Source organism: Rutilus rutilus (assembly GCF_951802725.1).
Source record: "Rutilus rutilus genome assembly, chromosome: 10".
Taxonomy (NCBI): Eukaryota; Metazoa; Chordata; class Actinopteri; order Cypriniformes; family Leuciscidae; genus Rutilus; species Rutilus rutilus.
In genome coordinates, this window is record NC_140215.1 from 39405727 (window position 1) to 39424485 (window position 18759).

At 44.3% G+C, this 18759-nt stretch overlaps 3 protein-coding genes across 10 annotated transcripts; all 3 read right to left on the reverse strand.

The window, feature by feature from the left end:
* Window positions 1-932: 932 nt before the first annotated feature.
* Window positions 933-3729, reverse strand: LOC311298726 (uncharacterized protein). 5 transcript variants are annotated; one of them, XM_084421894.1, is made up of 5 exons: window positions 3362-3661; window positions 2425-2556; window positions 2258-2353; window positions 2019-2156; window positions 933-1762 (listed from the first exon to the last, which is right to left on the reverse strand). In XM_084421894.1, exons 4-5 carry the CDS (start codon window positions 2113-2115, stop codon window positions 1029-1031), a joined length of 831 nt encoding a protein of 276 aa, XP_084278020.1. In that variant the 5' UTR covers window positions 2116-2156; window positions 2258-2353; window positions 2425-2556; window positions 3362-3661; the 3' UTR covers window positions 933-1028. The 5 variants fall into 5 exon arrangements, with proteins under 5 accessions (XP_084278020.1, XP_084278016.1, XP_084278019.1 ...); XM_084421890.1 differs by lacking the exon at window positions 2258-2353 and having other exon boundaries at window positions 3362-3729; XM_084421893.1 differs by lacking the exon at window positions 2258-2353 and having other exon boundaries at window positions 933-1576.
* A 3554-nt stretch (window positions 3730-7283) lies between these two features.
* Window positions 7284-10026, reverse strand: LOC311298728 (uncharacterized protein). 2 transcript variants are annotated; one of them, XM_084421897.1, is made up of 5 exons: window positions 9659-10026; window positions 8722-8853; window positions 8555-8650; window positions 8316-8453; window positions 7284-8059 (listed from the first exon to the last, which is right to left on the reverse strand). In XM_084421897.1, the coding sequence occupies exons 4-5, from the start codon at window positions 8410-8412 to the stop codon at window positions 7380-7382; spliced, it is 777 nt and encodes a 258-aa protein (XP_084278023.1). In that variant the 5' UTR covers window positions 8413-8453; window positions 8555-8650; window positions 8722-8853; window positions 9659-10026; the 3' UTR covers window positions 7284-7379. The 2 variants fall into 2 exon arrangements, with proteins under 2 accessions (XP_084278023.1, XP_084278022.1); XM_084421896.1 differs by lacking the exon at window positions 8555-8650.
* Window positions 10027-13580: 3554 nt separating this feature from the next.
* On the reverse strand, window positions 13581-16441 carry LOC311298729 (uncharacterized protein). 3 transcript variants are annotated; one of them, XM_084421899.1, is made up of 5 exons: window positions 16074-16387; window positions 15139-15270; window positions 14733-14870; window positions 13804-14476; window positions 13581-13748 (listed from the first exon to the last, which is right to left on the reverse strand). In XM_084421899.1, exons 1-5 carry the CDS (start codon window positions 16156-16158, stop codon window positions 13739-13741), a joined length of 1038 nt encoding a protein of 345 aa, XP_084278025.1. In that variant the 5' UTR covers window positions 16159-16387; the 3' UTR covers window positions 13581-13738. The 3 variants fall into 3 exon arrangements, with proteins under 3 accessions (XP_084278025.1, XP_084278026.1, XP_084278024.1); XM_084421900.1 differs by adding an exon at window positions 14972-15067 and having other exon boundaries at window positions 13581-14476; XM_084421898.1 differs by having other exon boundaries at window positions 13581-14476; window positions 16074-16441.
* Window positions 16442-18759: the final 2318 nt, after the last annotated feature.

Below are 18759 nucleotides of genomic sequence, written 5' to 3' on the forward strand. Positions count from 1 at the left end.
CTTGAAAAGAGATGTGGGTTGCCCAGTTTTCTGTGTTAGAGAAAAAAAAAAAATGCAGCTCGTACAAAGCTCCTGGATGTCACAATTCCTGTCGCAAACAGACGAAGAGGGTTCGAACCTGCGCGGGGAGACCCCAATGGATTTCAAGTCCATCGCCTTAACCTCTCGGCCACGACTACTCCTGCCACTTCTTGCGTGGGTTTGGTTGTGAAACGCAGTTTGCAGACCAGACAGTTGTCAGCGATTCTTTCTTTTGTATAGTCATGCAGTGTGAAACTGTCATCGGTGCATCGTGCACACAGCAGCAACTGAACGTTAACCCAGATAGTCGTGCAGTGTGAAAAGAACAGTGACTCGACTACTTTGAAAATTGTGCAGTGTGAACGCGGCGTTACAGGCATTCAGAACTCATTTGGTCGCAGGTAACTAAAGGGATCATCTGTTAATAGGCTTGAAGTTGCAACTTCCTAAAATAAAACGACCACTAGAAGACACAATTTCACTAAAATGCTTCAGAATGCAGAAGACTATTGGTCAATAGACAATACTGGTTGAAACTTCACAGAATTGTTCGTCCAAACATTGCATTTGGATTCAGAAGTTTCCATGTCAACACTATCAACGCCAAACTGAATCTGCATCAGTCAGGTGGTACAACTAGAGCACTGCAAGTTGTTTACGTTCATTATCACTATAATGTTATGCATTTTAGACATGAGGCAATTTAGTGCAGTCTTTCGACCTTTGACACTTTACAGACTCTGCTGTGTGTTTTCAAGCGTTTTGAAGGAGGCACGGCTTTGGAGAGTGGGATCTCACGCATTGATTCCAATGAGCCATTATGTGAGAGAACAGCCAAACTAACACTGGAACACAAAAATCTAATTCCTTGTTTTCCCACTTAAAAAAAGAAAAGAAAAAAAGAGAGGAAATGGTCTTACAAGTGTGAGATTTATTTGGTGATAAACAGGGAAAACACCATACATCCAATGGTTAAATCAGCACAGTTAACTGCATGCATAGCCACATTACTTATGGCCAGGACATTTGCCATAAGGGTCAGTTGGCTTTGGAGGTTCGGCTGCAGGCTTCATTGGAGGCTTGGGCGGTCCGGCTGCAGGCTTCACAGGAGGCTTCGGGGGTTCGGCTGCAGGCTTCATTGGAGGCTTGGGCGGTTCGGCTGCAGGCTTCACAGGAGGCTTCGGGGGTTCAGCTGCAGGCTTCATTGGAGGCTTCGGGGGTTCGGCCGCAGGCTTCATTGGAGGCTTCGGGGGTTCGGCTGCAGGCTTCATTGGAGGCTTGGCTGCAGGCTTCACTGGAGGCTTCGGGGGTTCCACTGGAGGCATCACTGGCAGTTCGTCTGATGGCTCCGGAGGTTCGGTAGAAGGCTCCGGCAGTTCAGCAGAAGGCTCCGGCAGTTCGGCAGAAGGCTCCGGCAGTTCGGTAGAAGGCTCCGGCAGTTCGGCAGAAGGCTCCGGCTCTTCGGTAGAAGGCTCCACTGGAAGCTTTACTGGAGGCTTCGGAGGTTCAGCTGCAGGCTTCACTGGAGGCTTTGGAGGTTCGGCTGCAGGCTTCCCTGGAGGCTTCGGCGGTTCGGCTGCAGGCTTCCCTGGAGGCTTCGGCGGTTCGGCTGCAGGCTTCGGCGGTTCAGCTGCAGGCTTCACTGGAGGCTTCGGAGGTTCGGCTGCAGGCTTCCCTGGAGGCTTTGGAGGTTCAGCTGCAGGCTTTCCTGGAGGCTTCGGCGGTTCGGCTGCAGGCTTCACTGGATGGATACAGATAGTCAACTTCAGTCAGTCCGTTTAGAGGCATTCGGTCTCAGATACAGCACAAAACCCAAATACCAAGTTTTACACCTCTTAATTATTAATCATGATCGTATTAATTAATCACATGAATTAATTTTGTAAAGCCATCCTGTGCTATTGGCTGAATACTTTTTACATTGAGAACGATTAATTATAAAACAAGACAAACTGAAATGAGGAAGCTGACCCAAACACTAATATAATAACAAATACCTGCAAATGGATCCATACACTGATGTCCACATCCATTGCTGCAGCATTTCTCATTGTTCGGACAGTCACTGTCATAGTAACACAACTCTGCACACATTCCTGTTCCAGACTTTGTGCTTGGACACTCCCCTGCCTTTGCTGTTATAGGGACACATGACAGAGAAACCACATCACTGAATACTGAATGTCTCGTACACTGTATGAAAAAAAAAAGAAGAGATGATCGTAGGAGGATTTACCGGAATATTCAGTCCATCTACTTCATAGTTTCACGTTTAGGTCAATGTGTTACTTGCAGTTTCTTTGCAATTATTTGTGAAACTTACTAGCAATTCCTGAGTGAAAACATTTGTTCAGGGGTTTTTTTCTGGAAGACGTATAGCATGCATCAATAATTAAAACTCACTGAAAACAGGCGGCACACACGCAGCCCCACAGGGAAATTGACAGCATTTGTGTCCTCCAGAGCAGTCTCTATCAGAAGTGCATCCTCGTCGGGAGGGCACGACCGTCAGCATCGCCGGACACTGACCAGACACTACAGAAGAGGATCATTAGGGGAGACCAGGAAGTACTGTAAAAGTTTGCTTCAGCATTTGCAAGTCAGGGGTTTTGCAATGAGTCTCAAACTTTATAATATTCACACATTTATCTGCTTCAAGTCAAGTAGCTTAGAAGTCTACCATTTTTCACTAAACTGCATCAATCGGTTTCAAAGACTGAGCGTGAAGTTACAACCTACCCCACTGTAGTAGAGTGAGTAATAGTGCAATGCTGATAGAAATCAGTTAATATGTTGTATACAAATTTACTGGTGTACATCTTCAAAAATGATGCCATCCCCATGACCACCCTCATTTCCTTTTTAGCATTTTAATAAGCTACTCAACAGAAAACAAAACAAACATAGAAACCCACTATATATGTAAAACGCAGAGTTATCGGTTATAATTAGCTCCCCACGTTATATTGTAGGCTTATGCATTTGTTAAAACAAAACAAACAAAAAAACTTTAGGCAAAAGTTTAAACTCAGGATTGATACAGTCCGGTAACAATTTTGCAGCCATATTATAACACTAATGTTCGTGTTTAACAGTAAACAAAAATGCCTATTAGTGATTATATGGGTTTTACTTGTACAATGAAAAATGCATAAAGTTACGACAGTTTGCATATTTATACGTTGCTTATTATTAAAACTAAACCAACACACAAAGATGAACTTCCACTGGACGTCTGTACTGTATTTTTGTAAGCAGATGTGTCTGAAATCAAATTTTGTAAGGCACTTTATTTATGCACTTCTGCAGGCTGCGTAATGAAGCTAAAACAACTTCTCACCTAGGACTCCAGCGTCTGTTGTGCTTAAACAAGCAGACAGACACAATAAAACAGCACTAAATGAGCAATACACTTGAGCTGTCATCCTCTCGACCTGCAATCTCAAAAGCAACTCTGCTGGAAGATGCACTGAATTAGTGAGTCAGGAGGGGGGCGGACAGCAAGGACCACAAAACTACAAAGAAAGACCCCTGTTGCTGCATCAAAATATCAGCTGAGTCCCACAACAAACGCTATCAGAAGAGTTTAAAACACTTTTTGAAGATCCAATTGGGGGTCTGGGTAACTCCAACCCTAATGAATATCACTTGCCTGCAGCTTTCTAATATAGCCTAATCTTGAAGACCTTGATTAGCTTGTTCAGGTGTGTTTGATTAGGGTTGGACGTCGTAATAATTACCGTAATTACGAGATGATTGAATCTGCAGTGGTCAGGTGGTACAGCGATCACGTGGTACAAGTCGGAGTTCTACCACAAGTTACAAGTTGTAATTATGACTAAACTCCTACACCTAAACTCTCCAGGAAATGGATCTCTACTGGAGACTGACATCAAGAGACAAAGGGGCATGTCTAGAATTTGAATCTGAATTTTTCAATTGCTGATTGATTTGCGATGTGAATCCATGCAAGTAATTATGAATGAAAACAATGTTTCCAGCCACTGTAGTGAATATAGGGGAATACACAGCCATGGTTATATCATAGCCAATTTAATATTGGATGGTTTCATATGGATTTGCATATTTGCATAATCAGATAATATTTGTTCACTCAAGCTTTCTATAGACATATTTCTTATCGTGACCGAGGCAAGTAGCCTATAGAATTTTGGTTAATTTCTGTGACGGAGACCGAGACGGCAGAAAGCGCACCCTGTTTGTTTTCTTTATTTTACAAAAGCACAACATTTAATTGTTATTGTGAGTGTATATAAATAAAAGGTTGTTCGCGTTTGTCGAACGCTAATTTAACATGCCCGAAATAAAATCCGATTTTAGAAGAATTTGTAGCGTCACTTGGACAGGTGTGCCAAAACACTTATTTATAAACTAACGACGTCTTCACCTACACAAAACCCTGCTCACTTCAGGCTTGAAAAGAGATGTGGGTTGCCCAATTTTCCGTTTTAGAGAAAAAAGCAGCTCGTACAAAGCTCCTGGATGTCACAATTCCTGTCGCAAACAGACAAAGTGACGGGGAGCCACGTAGTCGGCAGGGTTCGAACCTGCGCGGGGAGACCCCAATGGATTTCAAGTCCATCGCCTTAACCTCTCGGCCACGACTACTCCCGCCAGTGAGTCACATGCTCAGAGAACACCTGGGGCCAACTATCAATGTGGATGGCGAAAATATTGTGTTGGCAAAAAGGAGTTCAACAACGTCTTCACCTACACGAAAAGATGCCATGATCCGGATTTGGACTGGGGATGCTGCGGGCACAACGCAGAGTACTAAATGCTATGGCGAGAAAGCAATCTTTCCACTTGCCCCGGGCCTGCACATACAGAGTCAACGGCAAGCTTCAGCTCAGTTCTCTCAAAGTCCCCCACCACCGCTTGCCTAGACAGTAGGGTCTTTGAGCAACAGCCTCTGGTGGAACGGCATTCTGTCGTTCTATTGCGCACGCGCGACATTAACTGCTACCTCGCGACGTTCTACTGTAACCGTCTACTACGGGAGAACAGCTGATTTGCCGTAGTCGTTACCACGTGACAGATTAAGAATATTAATGTTATGTTTTAGGTTATGTGGCATTGTAATCGTTTCTGTATATCATTAAATGCCAAAAGCAACCCTTCTCTTCCTTTTTAAAATCACTTCCTTTTTTTGTATTTTGTCTGATGATTAAATTACCCCTACGCCATCCTCTTTACTGTTGCTTAGTGATTTTTGCGCTCTTTAGCTCTTTGCCGTTCCATCAGCAGCTGTTGCTTAAAGTCCCTAGTAACCAAGCATTACAGCAGGCAAAACAACACCAAATGCTGGGAAATAACCCCGCCACATCTTAATCTTGAAGAGGAAGACCACCTCTCTCAAAGGCTGGGAAGAGCACAGCAAGAGATTAGGGGAGGTCTGCAACAAACCTTCGCCCGAACAGGGACTTGAACCCTGGACCTTCAGATTAAAAGTCCAAGGCGCTACCATTTGAGCTAGCCGGGCTTTCGCCAGGGAACAGCCACCCTAGGGATATAACAGCACTTTCCCCCTAAAGTGTTCATGCTTTGTCAGCTTAAAGTTTGTGGTATTAAAGGATGAAGACCACAATTTATAAAGGGACGAGAGAGATAGGCTGCTCCTTCCAAAGCTAGGAACACTGACATTGAAAGAGTGGAGTTTTTTTTTCGTGGCATGTTGCTAACTCTAAGGTGGTTTCGACAAAAGAGCAACTGGGACATAATGAGTAGGTTTCTGTTTGACTTTTCTAAGAGAGAACGAATGCAACATTTCAAAACACTAATATCCAAGATTCTCCATAAAATATAATGCGGCGACTCTTGAGCTGCACAACATGAAGGCCGTGAAGTTGTCGGGGGATGCCAAAGCCATTGCTCCGACAGCCTGAATAGAATGGCCAAAATCACATATGATCTGGGCCTTTTGAAACGATGCCCACTTCAGGCTTGAAAAGAGCCCAATGTCCGTGTTCGGAAAAAAAAAGCAGATCGTACAAAGATCCTGGATGTCACAATCAGACAAAGTGACAAGGAGTCACATAGTCAGCAGGGTTCGAACCTGCGTGGGGAGACCCCAATGGTTTTCGAGGCCATCGCCTTAACCTCTCGGTCACGACTGCTCTTGAAAGTGAGTCAGTGATAGTGGTAGTGAGTCACATGCTATTTTCCTTTCTGGAAGTGAGCAGCAGAGGACACCCGGGCCAACCATCAATGTGGATGTGAGCAGCAGAGGATGCACTCAGCTAACATATTGTGTTGGCAAAAAGGAGTTCAACGACGTCTTCACCTACACAAAAACCTGCTCACTTCAGGCTTGAAAAGAGATGTGGGTTGCCCAGTTTTCTGTGTTAGAGAAAAAAAAAAAATGCAGCTCGTACAAAGCTCCTGGATGTCACAATTCCTGTCGCAAACAGACGAAGAGGGTTCGAACCTGCGCGGGGAGACCCCAATGGATTTCAAGTCCATCGCCTTAACCTCTCGGCCACGACTACTCCTGCCACTTCTTGCGTGGGTTTGGTTGTGAAACGCAGTTTGCAGACCAGACAGTTGTCAGCGATTCTTTCTTTTGTATAGTCATGCAGTGTGAAACTGTCATCGGTGCATCGTGCACACAGCAGCAACTGAACGTTAACCCAGATAGTCGTGCAGTGTGAAAAGAACAGTGACTCGACTACTTTGAAAATTGTGCAGTGTGAACGCGGCGTTACAGGCATTCAGAACTCATTTGGTCGCAGGTAACTAAAGGGATCATCTGTTAATAGGCTTGAAGTTGCAACTTCCTAAAATAAAACGACCACTAGAAGACACAATTTCACTAAAATGCTTCAGAATGCAGAAGACTATTGGTCAATAGACAATACTGGTTGAAACTTCACAGAATTGTTCGTCCAAACATTGCATTTGGATTCAGAAGTTTCCATGTCAACACTATCAACGCCAAACTGAATCTGCATCAGTCAGGTGGTACAACTAGAGCACTGCAAGTTGTTTACGTTCATTATCACTATAATGTTATGCATTTTAGACATGAGGCAATTTAGTGCAGTCTTTCGACCTTTGACACTTTACAGACTCTGCTGTGTGTTTTCAAGCGTTTTGAAGGAGGCACGGCTTTGGAGAGTGGGATCTCACGCATTGATTCCAATGAGCCATTATGTGAGAGAACAGCCAAACTAACACTGGAACACAAAAATCTAATTCCTTGTTTTCCCACTTAAAAAAAGAAAAGAAAAAAAGAGAGGAAATGGTCTTACAAGTGTGAGATTTATTTGGTGATAAACAGGGAAAACACCATACATCCAATGGTTAAATCAGCACAGTTAACTGCATGCATAGCCACATTACTTATGGCCAGGACATTTGCCATAAGGGTCAGTTGGCTTTGGAGGTTCGGCTGCAGGCTTCATTGGAGGCTTGGGCGGTCCGGCTGCAGGCTTCACAGGAGGCTTCGGGGGTTCAGCTGCAGGCTTCATTGGAGGCTTCGGGGGTTCGGCCGCAGGCTTCATTGGAGGCTTCGGGGGTTCGGCTGCAGGCTTCATTGGAGGCTTGGCTGCAGGCTTCACTGGAGGCTTCGGGGGTTCCACTGGAGGCATCACTGGCAGTTCGTCTGATGGCTCCGGAGGTTCGGTAGAAGGCTCCGGCAGTTCAGCAGAAGGCTCCGGCAGTTCGGCAGAAGGCTCCGGCAGTTCGGTAGAAGGCTCCGGCAGTTCGGCAGAAGGCTCCGGCTCTTCGGTAGAAGGCTCCACTGGAAGCTTTACTGGAGGCTTCGGAGGTTCAGCTGCAGGCTTCACTGGAGGCTTTGGAGGTTCGGCTGCAGGCTTCCCTGGAGGCTTCGGCGGTTCGGCTGCAGGCTTCCCTGGAGGCTTCGGCGGTTCGGCTGCAGGCTTCCCTGGAGGCTTCGGAGGTTCAGCTGCAGGCTTCACTGGAGGCTTCGGAGGTTCGGCTGCAGGCTTCCCTGGAGGCTTTGGAGGTTCAGCTGCAGGCTTTCCTGGAGGCTTCGGCGGTTCGGCTGCAGGCTTCACTGGATGGATACAGATAGTCAACTTCAGTCAGTCCGTTTAGAGGCATTCAGTCTCAGATACAGCACAAAACCCAAATACCAAGTTTTACACCTCTTAATTATTAATCATGATCGTATTAATTAATCACATGAATTAATTTTGTAAAGCCATCCTGTGCTATTGGCTGAATACTTTTTACATTGAGAACGATTAATTATAAAACAAGACAAACTGAAATGAGGAAGCTGACCCAAACACTAATATAATAACAAATACCTGCAAATGGATCCATACACTGATGTCCACATCCATTGCTGCAGCATTTCTCATTGTTCGGACAGTCACTGTCATAGTAACACAACTCTGCACACATTCCTGTTCCAGACTTTGTGCTTGGACACTCCCCTGCCTTTGCTGTTATAGGGACACATGACAGAGAAACCACATCACTGAATACTGAATGTCTCGTACACTGTATGAAAAAAAAAAGAAGAGATGATCGTAGGAGGATTTACCGGAATATTCAGTCCATCTACTTCATAGTTTCACGTTTAGGTCAATGTGTTACTTGCAGTTTCTTTGCAATTATTTGTGAAACTTACTAGCAATTCCTGAGTGAAAACATTTGTTCAGGGGTTTTTTTCTGGAAGACGTATAGCATGCATCAATAATTAAAACTCACTGAAAACAGGCGGCACACACGCAGCCCCACAGGGAAATTGACAGCATTTGTGTCCTCCAGAGCAGTCTCTATCAGAAGTGCATCCTCGTCGGGAGGGCACGACCGTCAGCATCGCCGGACACTGACCAGACACTACAGAAGAGGATCATTAGGGGAGACCAGGAAGTACTGTAAAAGTTTGCTTCAGCATTTGCAAGTCAGGGGTTTTGCAATGAGTCTCAAACTTTATAATATTCACACATTTATCTGCTTCAAGTCAAGTAGCTTAGAAGTCTACCATTTTTCACTAAACTGCATCAATCGGTTTCAAAGACTGAGCGTGAAGTTACAACCTACCCCACTGTAGTAGAGTGAGTAATAGTGCAATGCTGATAGAAATCAGTTAATATGTTGTATACAAATTTACTGGTGTACATCTTCAAAAATGATGCCATCCCCATGACCACCCTCATTTCCTTTTTAGCATTTTAATAAGCTACTCAACAGAAAACAAAACAAACATAGAAACCCACTATATATGTAAAACGCAGAGTTATCGGTTATAATTAGCTCCCCACGTTATATTGTAGGCTTATGCATTTGTTAAAACAAAACAAACAAAAAAACTTTAGGCAAAAGTTTAAACTCAGGATTGATACAGTCCGGTAACAATTTTGCAGCCATATTATAACACTAATGTTCGTGTTTAACAGTAAACAAAAATGCCTATTAGTGATTATATGGGTTTTACTTGTACAATGAAAAATGCATAAAGTTACGACAGTTTGCATATTTATACGTTGCTTATTATTAAAACTAAACCAACACACAAAGATGAACTTCCACTGGACGTCTGTACTGTATTTTTGTAAGCAGATGTGTCTGAAATCAAATTTTGTAAGGCACTTTATTTATGCACTTCTGCAGGCTGCGTAATGAAGCTAAAACAACTTCTCACCTAGGACTCCAGCGTCTGTTGTGCTTAAACAAGCAGACAGACACAATAAAACAGCACTAAATGAGCAATACACTTGAGCTGTCATCCTCTCGACCTGCAATCTCAAAAGCAACTCTGCTGGAAGATGCACTGAATTAGTGAGTCAGGAGGGGGGCGGACAGCAAGGACCACAAAACTACAAAGAAAGACCCCTGTTGCTGCATCAAAATATCAGCTGAGTCCCACAACAAACGCTATCAGAAGAGTTTAAAACACTTTTTGAAGATCCAATTGGGGGTCTGGGTAACTCCAACCCTAATGAATATCACTTGCCTGCAGCTTTCTAATATAGCCTAATCTTGAAGACCTTGATTAGCTTGTTCAGGTGTGTTTGATTAGGGTTGGACGTCGTAATAATTACCGTAATTACGAGATGATTGAATCTGCAGTGGTCAGGTGGTACAGCGATCACGTGGTACAAGTCGGAGTTCTACCACAAGTTACAAGTTGTAATTATGACTAAACTCCTACACCTAAACTCTCCAGGAAATGGATCTCTACTGGAGACTGACATCAAGAGACAAAGGGGCATGTCTAGAATTTGAATCTGAATTTTTCAATTGCTGATTGATTTGCGATGTGAATCCATGCAAGTAATTATGAATGAAAACAATGTTTCCAGCCACTGTAGTGAATATAGGGGAATACACAGCCATGGTTATATCATAGCCAATTTAATATTGGATGGTTTCATATGGATTTGCATATTTGCATAATCAGATAATATTTGTTCACTCAAGCTTTCTATAGACATATTTCTTATCGTGACCGAGGCAAGTAGCCTATAGAATTTTGGTTAATTTCTGTGACGGAGACCGAGACGGCAGAAAGCGCACCCTGTTTGTTTTCTTTATTTTACAAAAGCACAACATTTAATTGTTATTGTGAGTGTATATAAATAAAAGGTTGTTCGCGTTTGTCGAACGCTAATTTAACATGCCCGAAATAAAATCCGATTTTAGAAGAATTTGTAGCGTCACTCGGACAGGTGTGCCAAAACACTTATTTATAAACTAACGACGTCTTCACCTACACAAAACCCTGCTCACTTCAGGCTTGAAAAGAGATGTGGGTTGCCCAATTTTCCGTTTTAGAGAAAAAAGCAGCTCGTACAAAGCTCCTGGATGTCACAATTCCTGTCGCAAACAGACAAAGTGACGGGGAGCCACGTAGTCGGCAGGGTTCGAACCTGCGCGGGGAGACCCCAATGGATTTCAAGTCCATCGCCTTAACCTCTCGGCCACGACTACTCCCGCCAGTGAGTCACATGCTCAGAGAACACCTGGGGCCAACTATCAATGTGGATGGCGAAAATATTGTGTTGGCAAAAAGGAGTTCAACAACGTCTTCACCTACACGAAAAGATGCCATGATCCGGATTTGGACTGGGGATGCTGCGGGCACAACGCAGAGTACTAAATGCTATGGCGAGAAAGCAATCTTTCCACTTGCCCCGGGCCTGCACATACAGAGTCAACGGCAAGCTTCAGCTCAGTTCTCTCAAAGTCCCCCACCACCGCTTGCCTAGACAGTAGGGTCTTTGAGCAACAGCCTCTGGTGGAACGGCATTCTGTCGTTCTATTGCGCACGCGCGACATTAACTGCTACCTCGCGACGTTCTACTGTAACCGTCTACTACGGGAGAACAGCTGATTTGCCGTAGTCGTTACCACGTGACAGATTAAGAATATTAATGTTATGTTTTAGGTTATGTGGCATTGTAATCGTTTCTGTATATCATTAAATGCCAAAAGCAACCCTTCTCTTCCTTTTTAAAATCACTTCCTTTTTTTGTATTTTGTCTGATGATTAAATTACCCCTACGCCATCCTCTTTACTGTTGCTTAGTGATTTTTGCGCTCTTTAGCTCTTTGCCGTTCCATCAGCAGCTGTTGCTTAAAGTCCCTAGTAACCAAGCATTACAGCAGGCAAAACAACACCAAATGCTGGGAAATAACCCCGCCACATCTTAATCTTGAAGAGGAAGACCACCTCTCTCAAAGGCTGGGAAGAGCACAGCAAGAGATTAGGGGAGGTCTGCAACAAACCTTCGCCCGAACAGGGACTTGAACCCTGGACCTTCAGATTAAAAGTCCAAGGCGCTACCATTTGAGCTAGCCGGGCTTTCGCCAGGGAACAGCCACCCTAGGGATATAACAGCACTTTCCCCCTAAAGTGTTCATGCTTTGTCAGCTTAAAGTTTGTGGTATTAAAGGATGAAGACCACAATTTATAAAGGGACGAGAGAGATAGGCTGCTCCTTCCAAAGCTAGGAACACTGACATTGAAAGAGTGGAGTTTTTTTTTCGTGGCATGTTGCTAACTCTAAGGTGGTTTCGACAAAAGAGCAACTGGGACATAATGAGTAGGTTTCTGTTTGACTTTTCTAAGAGAGAACGAATGCAACATTTCAAAACACTAATATCCAAGATTCTCCATAAAATATAATGCGGCGACTCTTGAGCTGCACAACATGAAGGCCGTGAAGTTGTCGGGGGATGCCAAAGCCATTGCTCCGACAGCCTGAATAGAATGGCCAAAATCACATATGATCTGGGCCTTTTGAAACGATGCCCACTTCAGGCTTGAAAAGAGCCCAATGTCCGTGTTCGGAAAAAAAAAGCAGATCGTACAAAGATCCTGGATGTCACAATCAGACAAAGTGACAAGGAGTCACATAGTCAGCAGGGTTCGAACCTGCGTGGGGAGACCCCAATGGTTTTCGAGGCCATCGCCTTAACCTCTCGGTCACGACTGCTCTTGAAAGTGAGTCAGTGATAGTGGTAGTGAGTCACATGCTATTTTCCTTTCTGGAAGTGAGCAGCAGAGGACACCCGGGCCAACCATCAATGTGGATGTGAGCAGCAGAGGATGCACTCAGCTAACATATTGTGTTGGCAAAAAGGAGTTCAACGACGTCTTCACCTACACAAAAACCTGCTCACTTCAGGCTTGAAAAGAGATGTGGGTTGCCCAGTTTTCTGTGTTAGAGAAAAAAAAAAAATGCAGCTCGTACAAAGCTCCTGGATGTCACAATTCCTGTCGCAAACAGACGAAGAGGGTTCGAACCTGCGCGGGGAGACCCCAATGGATTTCAAGTCCATCGCCTTAACCTCTCGGCCACGACTACTCCTGCCACTTCTTGCGTGGGTTTGGTTGTGAAACGCAGTTTGCAGACCAGACAGTTGTCAGCGATTCTTTCTTTTGTATAGTCATGCAGTGTGAAACTGTCATCGGTGCATCGTGCACACAGCAGCAACTGAACGTTAACCCAGATAGTCGTGCAGTGTGAAAAGAACAGTGACTCGACTACTTTGAAAATTGTGCAGTGTGAACGCGGCGTTACAGGCATTCAGAACTCATTTGGTCGCAGGTAACTAAAGGGATCATCTGTTAATAGGCTTGAAGTTGCAACTTCCTAAAATAAAACGACCACTAGAAGACACAATTTCACTAAAATGCTTCAGAATGCAGAAGACTATTGGTCAATAGACAATACTGGTTGAAACTTCACAGAATTGTTCGTCCAAACATTGCATTTGGATTCAGAAGTTTCCATGTCAACACTATCAACGCCAAACTGAATCTGCATCAGTCAGGTGGTACAACTAGAGCACTGCAAGTGGTTTACGTTCATTATCACTATAATGTTATGCATTTTAGACATGAGGCAATTTAGTGCAGTCTTTCGACCTTTGACACTTTACAGACTCTGCTGTGTGTTTTCAAGCGTTTTGAAGGAGGCACGGCTTTGGAGAGTGGGATCTCACGCATTGATTCCAATGAGCCATTATGTGAGAGAACAGCCAAACTAACACTGGAACACAAAAATCTAATTCCTTGTTTTCCCACTTAAAAAAAGAAAAGAAAAAAAGAGAGGAAATGGTCTTACAAGTGTGAGATTTATTTGGTGATAAACAGGGAAAACACCATACATCCAATGGTTAAATCAGCACAGTTAACTGCATGCATAGCCACATTACTTATGGCCAGGACATTTGCCATAAGGGTCAGTTGGCTTTGGAGGTTCGGCTGCAGGCTTCATTGGAGGCTTGGGCGGTCCGGCTGCAGGCTTCACAGGAGGCTTCGGGGGTTCGGCTGCAGGCTTCATTGGAGGCTTGGGCGGTTCGGCTGCAGGCTTCACAGGAGGCTTCGGGGGTTCAGCTGCAGGCTTCATTGGAGGCTTCGGGGGTTCGGCCGCAGGCTTCATTGGAGGCTTCGGGGGTTCGGCTGCAGGCTTCATTGGAGGCTTGGCTGCAGGCTTCACTGGAGGCTTCGGGGGTTCCACTGGAGGCATCACTGGCAGTTCGTCTGATGGCTCCGGAGGTTCGGTAGAATGCTCCGGCAGTTCAGCAGAAGGCTCCGGCAGTTCGGCAGAAGGCTCCGGCAGTTCGGTAGAAGGCTCCGGCAGTTCGGCAGAAGGCTCCGGCAGTTCGGCAGAAGGCTCCGGCTCTTCGGTAGAAGGCTCCACTGGAAGCTTTACTGGAGGCTTCGGAGGTTCAGCTGCAGGCTTCACTGGAGGCTTTGGAGGTTCGGCTGCAGGCTTCCCTGGAGGCTTCGGCGGTTCGGCTGCAGGCTTCCCTGGAGGCTTCGGCGGTTCGGCTGCAGGCTTCCCTGGAGGCTTCGGAGGTTCAGCTGCAGGCTTCACTGGAGGCTTTGGAGGTTCGGCTGCAGGCTTCCCTGGAGGCTTCGGAGGTTCGGCTGCAGGCTTCCCTGGAGGCTTTGGAGGTTCAGCTGCAGGCTTTCCTGGAGGCTTCGGCGGTTCGGCTGCAGGCTTCACTGGATGGATACAGATAGTCAACTTCAGTCAGTCCGTTTAGAGGCATTCAGTCTCAGATACAGCACAAAACCCAAATACCAAGTTTTACACCTCTTAATTATTAATCATGATCGTATTAATTAATCACATGAATTAATTTTGTAAAGCCATCCTGTGCTATTGGCTGAATACTTTTTACATTGAGAACGATTAATTATAAAACAAGACAAACTGAAATGAGGAAGCTGACCCAAACACTAATATAATAACAAATACCTGCAAATGGATCCATACACTGATGTCCACATCCATTGCTGCAGCATTTCTCATTGTTCGGACAGTCACTGTCATAGTAACACAACTCTGCACACATTCCTGTTCCAGACTTTGTGCTTGGACACTCCCCTGCCTTTGCTGTTATAGGGACACATGACAGAGAAACCACATCACTGAATACTGAATGTCTCGTACACTGTATGAAAAAAAAAAGAAGAGATGATCGTAGGAGGATTTACCGGAATATTCAGTCCATCTACTTCATAGTTTCACGTTTAGGTCAATGTGTTACTTGCAGTTTCTTTGCAATTATTTGTGAAACTTACTAGCAATTCCTGAGTGAAAACATTTGTTCAGGGGTTTTTTTCTGGAAGACGTATAGCATGCATCAATAATTAAAACTCACTGAAAACAGGCGGCACACACGCAGCCCCACAGGGAAATTGACAGCATTTGTGTCCTCCAGAGCAGTCTCTATCAGAAGTGCATCCTCGTCGGGAGGGCACGACCGTCAGCATCGCCGGACACTGACCAGACACTACAGAAGAGGATCATTAGGGGAGACCAGGAAGTACTGTAAAAGTTTGCTTCAGCATTTGCAAGTCAGGGGTTTTGCAATGAGTCTCAAACTTTATAATATTCACACATTTATCTGCTTCAAGTCAAGTAGCTTAGAAGTCTACCATTTTTCACTAAACTGCATCAATCGGTTTCAAAGACTGAGCGTGAAGTTACAACCTACCCCACTGTAGTAGAGTGAGTAATAGTGCAATGCTGATAGAAATCAGTTAATATGTTGTATACAAATTTACTGGTGTACATCTTCAAAAATGATGCCATCCCCATGACCACCCTCATTTCCTTTTTAGCATTTTAATAAGCTACTCAACAGAAAACAAAACGAACATAGAAACCCACTATATATGTAAAACGCAGAGTTATCGGTTATAATTAGCTCCCCACGTTATATTGTAGGCTTATGCATTTGTTAAAACAAAACAAACAAAAACTTTAGGCAAAAGTTTAAACTCAGGATTGATACAGTCCGGTAACAATTTTGCAGCCATATTATAACACTAATGTTCGTGTTTAACAGTAAACAAAAATGCCTATTAGTGATTATATGGGTTTTACTTGTACAATGAAAAATGCATAAAGTTACGACAGTTTGCATATTTATACGTTGCTTATTATTAAAACTAAACCAACACACAAAGATGAACTTCCACTGGACGTCTGTACTGTATTTTTGTAAGCAGATGTGTCTGAAATCAAATTTTGTAAGGCACTTTATTTATGCACTTCTGCAGGCTGCGTAATGAAGCTAAAACAACTTCTCACCTAGGACTCCAGCGTCTGTTGTGCTTAAACAAGCAGACAGACACAATAAAACAGCACTAAATGAGCAATACACTTGAGCTGTCATCCTCTCGACCTGCAATCTCAAAATCAACTCTGCTGGAAGATGCACTGAATTAGTGAGTCAGGAGGGGGGCGGACAGCAAGGACCACAAAACTACAAAGAAAGACCCCTGTTGCTGCATCAAAATATCAGCTGAGTCCCACAACAAACGCTATCAGAAGAGTTTAAAACACTTTTTGAAGATCCAATTGGGGGTCTGGGTAACTCCAACCCTAATGAATATCACTTGCCTGCAGCTTTCTAATATAGCCTAATCTTGAAGACCTTGATTAGCTTGTTCAGGTGTGTTTGATTAGGGTTGGACGTCGTAATAATTACCGTAATTACGAGATGATTGAATCTGCAGTGGTCAGGTGGTACAGCGATCACGTGGTACAAGTCGGAGTTCTACCACAAGTTACAAGTTGTAATTATGACTAAACTCCTACACCTAAACTCTCCAGGAAATGGATCTCTACTGGAGACTGACATCAAGAGACAAAGGGGCATGTCTAGAATTTGAATCTGAATTTTTCAATTGCTGATTGATTTGCGATGTGAATCCATGCAAGTAATTATGAATGAAAACAATGTTTCCAGCCACTGTAGTGAATATAGGGGAATACACAGCTATGGTTATATCATAGCCAATTTAATATTGGATGGTTTCATATGGATTTGCATATTTGCATAATCAGATAATATTTGTTCACTCAAGCTTTCTATAGACATATTTCTTATCGTGACCGAGGCAAGTAGCCTATAGAATTTTGGTTAATTTCTGTGACGGAGACCGAGACGGCAGAAAGCGCACCCTGTTTGTTTTCTTTATTTTACAAAAGCACAACATTTAATTGTTATTGTGAGTGTATATAAATAAAAGGTTGTTCGCGTTTGTCGAACGCTAATTTAACATGCCCGAAATAAAATCCGATTTTAGAAGAATTTGTAGCGTCACTCGGACAGGTGTGCCAAAACACTTATTTATAAACTAACGACGTCTTCACCTACACAAAACCCTGCTCACTTCAGGCTTGAAAAGAGATGTGGGTTGCCCAATTTTCCGTTTTAGAGAAAAAAGCAGCTCGTACAAAGCTCCTGGATGTCACAATTCCTGTCGCAAACAGACAAAGTGACGGGGAGCCACGTAGTCGGCAGGGTTCGAACCTGCGCGGGGAGACCCCAATGGATTTCAAGTCCATCGCCTTAACCTCTCGGCCACGACTACTCCCGCCAGTGAGTCACATGCTCAGAGAACACCTGGGGCCAACTATCAATGTGGATGGCGAAAATATTGTGTTGGCAAAAAGGAGTTCAACAACGTCTTCACCTACACGAAAAGATGCCATGATCCGGATTTGGACTGGGGATGCTGCGGGCACAACGCAGAGTACTAAATGCTATGGCGAGAAAGCAATCTTTCCACTTGCCCCGGGCCTGCACATACAGAGTCAACGGCAAGCTTCAGCTCAGTTCTCTCAAAGTCCCCCACCACCGCTTGCCTAGACAGTAGGGTCTTTGAGCAACAGCCTCTGGTGGAACGGCATTCTGTCGTTCTATTGCGCACGCGCGACATTAACTGCTACCTCGCGACGTTCTACTGTAACCGTCTACTACGGGAGAACAGCTGATTTGCCGTAGTCGTTACTACGTGACAGATTAAGAATATTAATGTTATGTTTTAGGTTATGTGGCATTGTAATCGTTTCTGTATATCATTAAATGCCAAAAGCAACCCTTCTCTTCCTTTTTAAAATCACTTCCTTTTTTTGTATTTTGTCTGATGATTAAATTACCCCTACGCCATCCTCTTTAATGTTGCTTAGTGATTTTTGCGCTCTTTAGCTCTTTGCCGTTCCATCAGCAGCTGTTGCTTAAAGTCCCTAGTAACCAAGCATTACAGCAGGCAAAACAACACCAAATGCTGGGAAATAACCCCGCCACATCTTAATCTTGAAGAGGAAGACCACCTCTCTCAAAGGCTGGGAAGAGCACAGCAAGAGATTAGGGGAGGTCTGCAACAAACCTTCGCCCGAACAGGGACTTGAACCCTGGACCTTCAGATTAAAAGTCCAAGGCGCTACCATTTGAGCTAGCCGGGCTTTCGCCAGGGAACAGCCACCCTAGGGATATAACAGCACTTTCCCCCTAAAGTGTTCATGCTTTGTCAGCTTAAAGTTTGTGGTATTAAAGGATGAAGACCACAATTTATAAAGGGACGAGAGAGATAGGCTGCTCCTTCCAAAGCTAGGAACACTGACATTGAAAGAGTGGAGTTTTTTTTTCGTGGCATGTTGCTAACTCTAAGGTGGTTTCGACAAAAGAGCAACTGGGACATAATGAGTAGGTTTCTGTTTGACTTTTCTAAGAGAGAACGAATGCAACATTTCAAAACACTAATATCCAAGATTCTCCATAAAATATAATGCGGCGACTCTTGAGCTGCACAACATGAAGGCCGTGAAGTTGTCGGGGGATGCCAAAGCCATTGCTCCGACAGCCTGAATAGAATGGCCAAAATCACATATGATCTGGGCCTTTTGAAACGATGCCCACTTCAGGCTTGAAAAGAGCCCAATGTCCGTGTTCGGAAAAAAAAAGCAGATCGTACAAAGATCCTGGATG